Genomic DNA, 11,192 nt, shown 5'->3' with positions numbered 1-11,192 from the left:
CTCATGGTGACGGAGGGGGCACCCTGCGGGGCCCATGGGGACAGAGAGGGGACCCTGCAGGGCCCATGGGGATGGAGAGGGGACCCAGCGGCGCCCATGGGGACGGAGAGGGGACCCTGTGGGGCTCATGGTCACGGAGTGGGGACCCCGCAGGGCTCACGGGGATGGAGGGGGGACCCTGTGGGGCTCACGGAGCTCACGTATCACAGTGGGTTGAGCTCAGAACCTGGGATTTCCAGTGGCTGCACCAGGCCATGGCAGGTGGGAGGCGGGAGAGGAACGGAAAGCGGGGCCCCAGTTCCAACGGCTTAATGCCTTGGAGTTGCATTTCAGAGCCATCGAGTCGATTTTCATAGTTTGAATTAAGATGTTTGGTTTCACGTTTTCAAAATACTGTGTGTCTGTTGTAGAAAAACCCAAATACGTAAGATTTACCATCTCAAGTGTCCAATTCGGTGGCACTTTTCACACTGACACTGCTCACGGTGACTTGCGAAACTGGACGCGGGTGGTCTGGTGCCGTGCAGGGGGTCGGGGTTCCGGGGCTCCGGGCCGTGCTCCCCGAGCCCTCCTGGGAGCGTCCTGACGCCATGTGCTCCCCACAACTAACCGCAGGCGCCAGGGGACCTTCCAGCGCTGCCTGGACGTCGCATGGCAAGCCCTGCGTCCCCCTGGGAATTAGCAGTAATTTATTTCTTTTTTCGAAGAGCTTTTTCTGAGGGGGAATCTTCCCGTGGTGACTTCCTTAGAGTGCTGGCCTCCCTCCTGAGTATCTCGTCTCCTAGATCTTAAAATACCAAACTTTTCTTGAAATCCAAGGGTAAATGTCTGGTTACCACTTCAAGATGTATTTTTATTTGCATCCGGCAGTGTCCCTGTGGTATAAAGTGCTATGTATGCCTGTGCGTCACACTTAAAGGAGTCGGGAGCCTCGGGGTCCCAGTGTCTGTAGGGCCATGGATGTGCGAGCTGACCCGCCAACCCCACGGAGCCCCGAACCTGGGACCCGGGGCTTCTGTCTTCAAACGCTTGGCCGACACCAACTGTGTAATTCACGCACATAAATTCATTGTGTCGTTTGCCGTTTTGAAACCAACTTGAAATATTTTTTAAAGCCCTTTCTCTAAATTGTTTTTAAACCTCGTTATATGGAACGTTGAATCTTTGCTAGCTTAGGCACCGGCACCGTAGGAGTGACGGGCAGGGCGCCCCTCTGGGGGGGCTGGTGCGCACGGCGTGCCTTCCGTAGACGGGCAGGGGCAGGGCGGTGACGGCGGTGTGGCCGCGGCTCCTGACGCCCTTGTGTGTTCTTGCAGGCTTTCCGAACCCGACCCCAGCCACACGCTAGAGGAGAGAGTGGTCCACTGGTATTTCAAACTACTTGATAAGAACTCCAGTGGGGACATTGGCAAAAAGGAGATCAAGCCCTTCAAGAGGTTCCTTCGGAAAAAGTCAAAACCCAAAAAGTGCGTGAAGAAGTTTGTCGAGTACTGCGACGTGAATAATGACAAGTCCATCTCGGTGCCGGAGCTGATGGGCTGCCTGGGGGTGACGAAAGAAGAAGGTAAAGCCAGTGCCAGGAAGCGCCCCAGTAAGAGCCTTTCTCGTTGTTCTGTGCTTTGCCACGCATCGGGTCCCGACGCCCGCTCCCGCGACTGCTTACGAGGGTAGATTGTCCTTTGGTCTGAGGGTGAAAGAAAAGCACCGTGTGCCTCTTACGTGTAGCTCATTTGTCCGTAGAAATGACAGCAAATCGTCCACAAGCGTCTGAGGGAAGCCGGTTGGAAGGGGAGGAGCTGGGTGTTGTGTGAAGACCAGTGTTTTATTGTTCCGACCGCGGTGGCCGGCTTTCCAAACCTGTCCTGTCGTCCTGTGCTTGAGGTGCAAATCCGGGGACCGCATCTCGACTCCCACCGGACGTTCAGGCCGGCTTGTAAGCAGTTCGGTAGTTCCTGTTATGCAGACCCAGTATTGTGATGGCTGGAAACGTTATTTGAGCTGTTTTGCCAGTCGAGTGTATGTTTTCGTCGGAGGCTGGCCTGACCAACCAGCTGTTGTGGAGAAAGAGGATTCCCCGCGGTGGGTAGATCCCAGCACCCTCAGCGGGCAGGATGCATGGACCTCCTGCCTGCTGGCTGCACGGGCAAGTGGGACTTAATGGCCTCATTTGTACAGTGTGGGTGCCAGGGAGGGTCACCAATTTCAGTAACACCTCTGAGCAGGAAACCAAGTTGGATGGAGCTAGAGAGTATCATGCTGAGTGAAGTCAGTCAGTCAAAGAAAGACAGACAGCATATGATTTCACTCCTGTGTGGAATTTAGAAAAACACAACAGACGAACATAAGGGAAAGGAAGGAAAATAAGATAAAAACAGAGAGGGGGGCAAACCATAAGAGGCTCTTAAAAACAGAGAGCAGACTGAGGGTTGCTGGAGGGGAGGTGGGTGGGGGGAAGGGCTAGATGGGTGACGGGCATGAAGGAGGGCACTTGCTGGGATGCGCACTGGGTGTCGTGCGTAAGCGATGAACCAGTGGGTTCTGCCCCTGAAACCATTATGACACTCTATATTAACTAACTTGGATTTATGTGGAAACAAGAAAGAAAGGGGCGCCCGGGTGGCTCGGTCGGTTGAGCGTCCGACTTCGGCTCAGGTCATGATCTCACAGTCTGTGAGTTTGAGCCCCACATCGGGCTCTGTGCTGACAGCTCGGAGCCCGGAGCTGCTTTGGATTCTGTGTCTCCCTCGTTCTCTGCCCCTCCCCCACTTATTCTCTCTCTCTCTCTCTCTCTCTCTCTCTCTCTCTCAAAAATAAATAAACATTAAAAAAAAATCCAAAAATTTAACAAAAAAAAAGAAAGAAAGGAGAAGTCAAGGCAGGGAGTAGACGAGCGTTGAGTTCGTCGTGCTGGGCTCGGCCGTCCTATGTCTGCAGCCCGACTGTGGAACACGGAGCCCCGAGCAGCTGGCCACGTGCGGGTTTCCAGAAGCAGCGGTTCCCTTCTGTCTTATTGTCCCTGTGTCCTTAGCCCTTGTCACGAGGGTCCCCCAACACTACTCAGCTACCAGGCTCCAGGCCGGGTCCGTGTGTTTGTGTCCCGCGTGTCTGAGGGCACAGTGGGAGGAGTGCAGCCTCCACGCGAGCGGGACAGTGACCCCGCCACCCCGGTCGCGACCCGTGCCAGGCCAGCAGTGGCCCCGAGCCAGCTGCACGAGAGCCCACAGGACTCATGACCCGTCACAACCAGCTCAGGCACTGTTCTTCTCCCGGCTGTGCCGACTGGTGGCGTGCAGGCCACAGCGTCCCGACTGTCACTGTCACCGGAGCCGGAGTCGGGGGTCTCCCGGGGCTCGGCAGCCGGCACCGGCTTCCACCCCGTCCTCCCTGCGCAGCGGCCCCAGCACCGAGCGTTAGACCCTCACGGCCGCCCCTGCCCGGGCTGCACTTTCTGTCGGGCCCCCTGGCCCACCGCAGGCCGGCCCCGCAACCTCCGGACGGCACTGGTGTGAAAACCAAAACTCCGCCTCCGGGCCTTTGCACCAGCACAGCCCCCACCCCCGCTCCTTTGTTTGCGGCCTCGGGGTCCTTTCTGGTGCTTCTCCGCCGCTGCTTGTGCCTTCCTGGACCGGGACAGCCGCCCTCGCTGCGTCCCTCACCTTGTCTTCGACTTCGGTTCCCCGAGGGCCCCCGGAAACTAGGGACCCTTTGCGGTTCTAGCCAGAAATGCCAGAGCCGGGGCCCCTCGGAGGCCTTCGGGGGTCGTCACGGGAGCCGGTGGGCAGCAGGGGCCACCCGACCCCGCGGCTGTGGCACCATGGCACCGTCGGCCTCCACTCCGTGGCGCTCCCGCGGGGAGAGACCAGGGCACCCACCCCGTGACCTGTGTGCCGTGGCCGGATGGGCGTGGTGCCGCCTCCCTTTGGAACCCGTGTCCAGGTCCTGTGGCTGCCACGAGTGACCTAAGTGCGGGGTCAGCTGCGTGTGCAGCCTGCTCTTTCTAGAATCTTCCGCGTCGCCCGTTTCCGGATCGCACAGACCGGCCCACTGTTCGCAGGCAGCCCTCCCCTCGGCATCTGTCTGGTGGCCTGATACGTGCCGCGGGTCTGGAGCTGAGGGTCCGGTGGCGGCACGTCTGTTGAGGCGCACCGTGCGGGCCACAGATTCCGGGCACCCCCGTGAAGGGGGGGATGAGCGCGGTGAGGGTGCCCAGGCTCTGAGACGGAGCGGGGTCTCCTCCGGTCAGGCGGCGACCCTCCCGCCCGCACAACTCTGCCTTCCTGCGGAGAAGCCCGCGCGCTCCCCGACCCGCGCGGCTCAGTGCACGGCGTGACCGGCCGTCTGCGGAGGCGCTGGGCCTCGGGCGTGCGCGCTTCGTGTCCGGCCGTGACCCGGTGCAGTCTGGCTCCAGGTGATCCCCGCCAGGCCCCGCGTCTCTGCGCTCTTTGCCCGGCTTCCGAAGCGGCGTGAGCTCCCGCGCCGGGAAGGTGAAAGCATCACCTGCGGCCAGCCGGGGGGCCGCGACCTCACGGTGATGTTGTCCCCGTCGCCTTCTGGAGCTGCTTTCTCTGGGGGTGACACCCTTCATTCGTGCATTCATTCACTCAGCAAATGGCCGAGGGTCTGCCGTCAACTAAGGGGCGGACAGAGAAGCTGAGCCTCGGAAGTTCCAGTTGACGGGAAAGGAGCGAAAGCGCCCAGCCGGGGGAGCCACAGGAAGGGCGGCGCGTGCAAAGCGTGGCCGGCGGACCGCGGACACGGCACCGGGCTCCGGCTGAGGAGCTCGGCGGGCGTCTCGGTGGGAGTGATGTTGAGCGCAGCCCTCGGGGTGCCGGGATGGAGCTCTGGAGTGCTGCCGTCGTGCCCCAGGGCTCTGGGGCATGTGAGCGTCCAGCAGTCTCAGCCTGACTCGGCCAGAGGAGGGCGGCCTGGCAGGAACGGTACCTGTGCGCGTCCCAGAGAACAGCCTCGTCTGGGCAAACCCGTGAGAAACCGCGGCTTCTAGAGGATTCCACCGAGTGGTTCAGCCAAGGCTGCCGTCTGTGGAAGAGACAGGATGGGAAGGTGGTCTTCCTGCAAACGCTGGCCCTTGCTTTGCTCCGAGGAGGGACCGCCGTCGTCCTCGCCAGAGACCCTCACCTGGAGGGGTCAGGGCGCTGAGGAAGCTGGCGCTCCGGGGTCTCACGCCTGGTTGGTGATGACCAGCAATTGTCTCAAAATCCCACCTCCCTGTGAACGCTAGTGCTGGCCTTTGGAGTTGGGTTTGAGTGCCTTAATCGATTAAATATCCTGTGGTTTCAAAACATAGTATATTGATAGAGGATTTGAGGTATATTAGGGCCAACGGGGCAGGAGACCGCTGCCATGGGGAAGACAGTCTGTGACACGCGTTCCCAAGAGAAGGGGGCACGGCACGACACGCAGGGCCACACGGGGACCACGGTCAGTCGGGGCAAAGGGAACGGGGGAGACGTGGACAACTTCCCTGAGGTTTCCATGGGGAGGGGCACGTGAGGCAGGTCAGCAGGTTCAGGACAGACTGGTTTGAGTGATTGCAGGGGGCTCTGGGGTGTCAGGACTGCCCCAGGTTGTCCAGGACCTCCCCTGGGGTGACAGGGTGGGGGGCTAGCTGTCAGGACCTGCCCTGGGGTGACAGGTGGGGGGCTAGCTGTCAGGACGTGCCCTGGGGTGACAGGTGGGGGGCTAGCTGTCAGGACCTGCCCTGGGGTGATCAGGGGCGGGGCATTTGACAGCCTCATCCTTAATAGAAAGCCCTGTCACCGTGGAAGCTGGAGTGTTCCGTTCCTCAGGTGGCTGCAGGTGAGCCAATGTCCTGAGGTGAGGGCTGTGTTAGCCACCAAGAAGAGGGCTGATGAATCCCCTCGAAATAAGTTAAAATGTGGTCCAAGTGGCCGTTTGGTCAAAAGTGAGCGTTGGGGATTTAGATTCATATCTGATTCTACCACCCTTATCTTCCTTGAGGAATTTCTCTTTTTTCCTACTGTGATTTTCATTTTCAGCTTTATTATCAGCTCTTTCTTCCTGCCACGTGTGATTTGAAGTAGGTTTTGAAACCTGCACATTCGGGAGAGGGTTAGATTGGACGTTCTGAATAGGCCACCTGTTACCACTATCTTTTGTTTCATTCATCTCTGCTCACGGCTGGACAATGCATGTCTTATCCTAACAAATATCAGAAATTAAATAAAAACCAGATAACGTGGCTTTTTCCCTCAGACGTAATGAGACCCGTACATTCCCCCGGAAGGTCTGTATGTGTGCACACGCACATGCGTGCCAGCTGTGACGTTTCACTACGGGATGGGGTCGTGACACGTCTCCTTCCTGATCACACTTAGTTTAGGAAATTACACAACAGTTTACCTTTGAATTATTTAACTGAAACCTATTAGCGGAAGCTGTGATCTAGATTTTCACTACTACCAAAAGAAAACAAAAAAAAATAACTGAAACTGTCGATAAACGATAAAAACAGGAAAGGAAATCTTCCTGAAGGTTTCAGGAAAAACATCCACAAAACGTTGCCTCATTCCCTCACGAGTCTCCAAAATGGCCGTTGCACACTCAGCAATGAAGAAATATTCATTTTTGACCAAATTAGCCCTTTCCACCAAATTGCCATGCTAGCCGCGTCCCTTCTAGGCATACTGCCTGACCACAAACCGCCGTCCGCCGGGTCACCTGGAGCCCTCCGCATCACTTGTCACCAGTGACGTAAACTGGTTGCCAGTGGTTCCTGAACGCTGTGCCCGTTGGGCACCTGGGCACCAGTCCCCTCTCTGTGTAGTCCCCTGGGTTTAGTGAGGTAGGGCTGCCGTGCTCCCTGTTGCTGGGGACAGCGCTGTGCTGTCCAGGGGCAGGGGAGGGAGAGAGGAGGGAACCCAGGAAGGTGGAGGGCCATCTTGGAAGCAGGGGAGGAAGGCAGGTGCCCGGGAACTGGACCCAGGAGTGCCCGCAGGATGGGGGACGTGACCTTGGGGGCCGGGTCTGAGCCTCCCGCCTGCTCTCCCACCACGGGCCACGTGGCGAGGCCACAGGACAAACACTGTGCGTCTTATATGTGTCTCCCTCCACCTTCCATTTCCCTCGAGGATTTGGAAAAATTGTTTTGAGCCAAATATGCTAGTTTCTTATGAGTTAAATATAAAACCAAAACGTGTCAGGGAAGCGTGTTGCACCCTGCCTGGGGCCTCCTTTCCCCGGGGAGAGTTTAAGAAACACGGGTCAGAAAGGTCTCGGGTTAGTAGATGTTGCTTTGGAAGTTTTGGTAAAATGAAACCTTCTTCTCCAGGTGGACTGGAGCGTTTATTGTTAGAAAATTGTACGTCGTCACTTTTCGAAGCCACTGCTTGTAATCTGTGCTGTCTCCCTCTAGACGTATTTTCTCATGTGAAAAGTGTGTCAGTTGACGACACTGTCCTAAAGTGATTTGTTCCCTTCCTGAAAAGTGATGTTGAAATTTTCACTGAATGAAGAGTATTTGGTTTTTAATAGTGTCTTTTTTTTTTCTTTCCTTGTTAGCCCCCAGAGTTAATGCTGAAAGCACTTCTAATAGACAGGTAAGTATTGTTCTCTCTATTTTAGCGTTAATAACTTGTTTAATTATAGGCAATGAAAACTCGGGGTTCTGAAGATTTGGAAAGTAAAGTACCTTCCCAAAACAGGAGAAGCCACGTTTCATATACATACCCCAGTGTGGCCAAAAGAACCTTGCAAAATTCCATCAGAATCACCAACTCGTTAAATCATCAACTTAAAGATTTGTCTTAATTTTTTTTTTTTTTTACTCTTTGAAATTTCATTTTGTTATTTTTAGAAAAAAAAATGGAGTCCTACTGTTTTGTGGAAATTTATTTTTTTATTTTTTTATTTTTTTTTAATTTTTTTTTTTCAACGTTTATTTATTTTTGGGACAGAGAGAGACAGAGCATGAACGGGCGAGGGGCAGAGAGAGAGGGAGACACAGAATCGGAAACAGGCTCCAGGCTCCGAGCCATCAGCCCAGAGCCCGACGCGGGGCTCGAACCCACGGGCCGCGAGATCGTGACCTGGCTGAAGTCGGACGCTTAACCGACTGCGCCACCCAGGCGCCCCTTTTGTGGAAATTAAAAAAAAATAATAATTGTCTGGGATTTGCAACTTATATCTTAACAATTTGTTAAGGAGATCACAGGGACAGGAGACCCTCTGGGCATTCAGGTGAACATTTTCTTTTCATCTGGGGATCTTAATGAGACAACTCTTCTGCTCCAAAAGGGATTTTCAGCCTCCCCCAGTGTGTGTTTAGACACATGTTTCTGTGTTTCTGAATCCTGTTATCTTCACACGTGCGGGTAAAGTAGGTAATTGTGTGGACTCTCCCCAGCATCCCAAGCCACACCCATCAAAGTCTAGAATATTTTCCAGAGGGCAAACGTGAGTGGATACGTTTCTCCCTCCCTCAAAGCCACGACAAAAAGCCTCCCTCCTTAGGACCGCTGGCCCATTCATAAAATCACCGGTTGGACGTCAGTGGACGTTTCCCAAGTCATGTCCTGCATCTGGTGTGGGTTTTAAGCGGAGCCGTCGAAGGCACACCCTAGATGTAATTGAAAACCATTTTGTTAGGAAAGACGTGTGATACGGTTTCCTTTGTTTCGCGAATGTTTACGGCTTTAACTTTTTAAATCCTACCACAAGTCACCTCCGCTTTAGAGCCGGGCTGGTCTGAAAGCAGTCACCCCAGCGGAAACGCCCGCGGGGTGTTGTCATTACCCAGCGGTGACGATGGCCACGCGCGCGGTAAACTTGGTTCAAGACGCGAGCCTCCCTCTTCAGCTATTTCCCAGAAAAAGAAGCCGAAACAGCCGCTCCTGCTGTTTCTATGGTGTCGGGATGGCTATACTGACTTCCATGCCCTGGTTACAAGGGCTGTTACTGTAAACCGTGATTCTGGGATTAAGTCCCTTGCATAAACCAGCTGTGGCTTGCACGTGATGAAATAATGGAGGGCCGTAGACCTTTCTTTGAGGAATAAAATATTTCTGAGCGCCAAGATCTTTCACCGTCCGAGTAACCGCAGACAAGAAGCGTTAAACAAAGGGGAGCTAGGAGGATTCAGGGGCCCGTAGTTATCCAAGAGCGAGGCGTCTTTCCTGATCTCTTCTGCGTTTCCCGGCAGGATTCAGACACGATCAGAGCAGTGCCCCCACGCCGACGTGGACATGGGCCAGCCTCGTCTGCTCCAACAGTTGTGACGCGTTTCCGTAACTGTGAAAATACTGATGGTTTATCTTCACCCACAACTAATTAAAACAAAACTTCCCATTAGCTCAGACGCGGGAGAGACACTCTTCTTTGTTCTGACCACCTACTAGTGTGTTTATCAGGGGAGGAGAGGCAGCCTGGACGCCTCCTAAGTGTTTACGTGGATTATTTTAGATAACCAAACAGGAGCATGGATCGATTTACACTGGTAGGAATTGATACACTTGGGAAAACAAATCTCAAAGACTGTATCGCGCTTCTCCTTTTCGTTCCAAATGGCTTTTAACTGGCAGTCGGGGTGCAGAATGGCAGTAGTTTAGGAGACAGACTTTTCAAGCTGCATTTCTTCTCGAGAGGTAAGTTAGTACATGGAAAGGATGAAAAGAAAATTTCAAAACTCAGTGATGCCTTTATCAAATTTGAAGCATGAATTAGATTCTTAAAAGTACTGGGGCGCCCGGGTGGCGCAGTCGGTTAAGCGTCCGACTTCAGCCGGGTCACGGTCTCGCGTGATCTCGCGTGATCTCGCGTGAGTTCGAGCCCCGCGGCGGGCTCTGGGCTGACGGCTCGGAGCCTGGAGCCTGCTTCCGAGTCTGTGTCTCCTCCCTCTCTCTGCCCCCTCTGCCACTCGCGCGTGCACGCTCTCTTTCTCAAAGTGTGCACGCTCTCTTTCTCAAAAAATAAATAAACGTTAAATAAAAAACTAAAAATAGTTATCTTGTATAATAATCAAATGACGGGAGGCTGCAGAACGTTGAATATATTGAATCTACTTAAAATACTTAAAGCAAATGCTAATTTTTCTCAGCCAGTATGTTTCTCCTGATAGTCCTGATCACTGAAAGGGAGAGGAGGGTCGGAAGTTAACGTTGGCATCGTGTCTTTGTTAATCCTTATGCCCAAAGTGATGGAACCAACAGTGGTTCCTGTTGCACGCATTTAAAAATACAATGCAGTGCGATACAATAAAACAGAATACCAAAACCTGTTATTAATAAATAATGATTAGTTCTAGGAAGAAGACTAAACTAAACTAAAATAAAAGTAAATAAATAAACTGAGCCTAACCCCTAAAAAAAAAAACAAAACAAATACTGCTTTTCCCCTGTTGCCGACAGGTAGATTAACGCCAGCCCTAGGAGGCAGGCTTTACTCCTCACAGACGAGGGATGGAAACTTCCTAACAATGTCTCCATGTCTGTCTTTTTTTTTTCAGCCAAGAAAGCAAGGGTAGCGGCTCACACATCCAAGGCGGTTCCTGGACACGTGGGAGACTCCCTCACCAAAAAGCAATTAAAAAAACCCAAAAACACATAGTATTTGCACTTTGTACTTTAAATGTAAATTCACTTTGTAGAAATGAGATATTTAAACAGACGGCTTTAATCTGTGAAATGGAAAGGCTGGCTTCAGAAAACTAATCACATACAATGTATGTGCCCTCTTTTGGCCTTGGAAATCTGCACTTGGTAGAGATGTATTTTGAGTGGCTTTAGGCTTAATTTCTTTATCCTGCACATGCTGACGTAGTAGAGCTGTGAGCCGCGGCCCCGCCCCCCTGGGGGGGGGGGGGCGGGCGCGGGCGGGGGGGGGGGCGCCCCACAGGCCACGCTGGCGTCCTCTGAGGTCCGCTGTGCCTGCGGCGTCTTCGAATCTGCGTCGGCAGCTTCCGCAGAAGTTTGCAGTCCTCTGCCGTCCTGTCCTCATCATGCCCTTAACGAGCGCATGGGTTTATTTGCTTCTTGGGACTTTGTGTTGGTTTGTTTTGCTGTGCCCTCCAGAGATGGCGTCCTCCCGATGAGCCAAGCGGGCACCGCGGCGATGCGCTGAGTCTGGGCAGTGCCCGTAGGAAAGGCTGCTTCCAGCCTGGCTTTGGGGGCTGCTTTTCCTTCTCGAGCGTCGGTTTGCACGTTGCCTTGGGCTCAGAG

At 53.9% G+C, this 11,192-nt stretch overlaps 1 protein-coding gene across 1 annotated transcript in view; it reads left to right on the top strand.

Moving 5' to 3' along the window:
* SMOC2 (SPARC related modular calcium binding 2) overlaps positions 1–10,578 on the top strand; it is a 122,598-nt gene extending 112,020 nt beyond the window's left edge. The window contains exons 12-14 of the mRNA XM_040449244.1: positions 1,317–1,564; positions 7,540–7,577; positions 10,481–10,578. Coding sequence (XP_040305178.1) covers positions 1,317–1,564; positions 7,540–7,577; positions 10,481–10,498 — 304 coding nt within the window. The 3' untranslated portion in view covers positions 10,499–10,578. The remainder of the gene's footprint in view (positions 1–1,316; positions 1,565–7,539; positions 7,578–10,480) is intronic.
* Positions 10,579–11,192: the final 614 nt, after the last annotated feature.

The sequence above is a fragment of the Herpailurus yagouaroundi genome, unplaced genomic scaffold (assembly GCF_014898765.1).
Source record: "Herpailurus yagouaroundi ecotype Mexico unplaced genomic scaffold, PumYag 198, whole genome shotgun sequence".
Lineage (NCBI taxonomy): Eukaryota > Metazoa > Chordata > Mammalia > Carnivora > Felidae > Herpailurus > Herpailurus yagouaroundi.
Note: the sequence above shows the minus strand (reverse complement) of the source record. Positions and strands in the feature narration are given on the sequence as shown.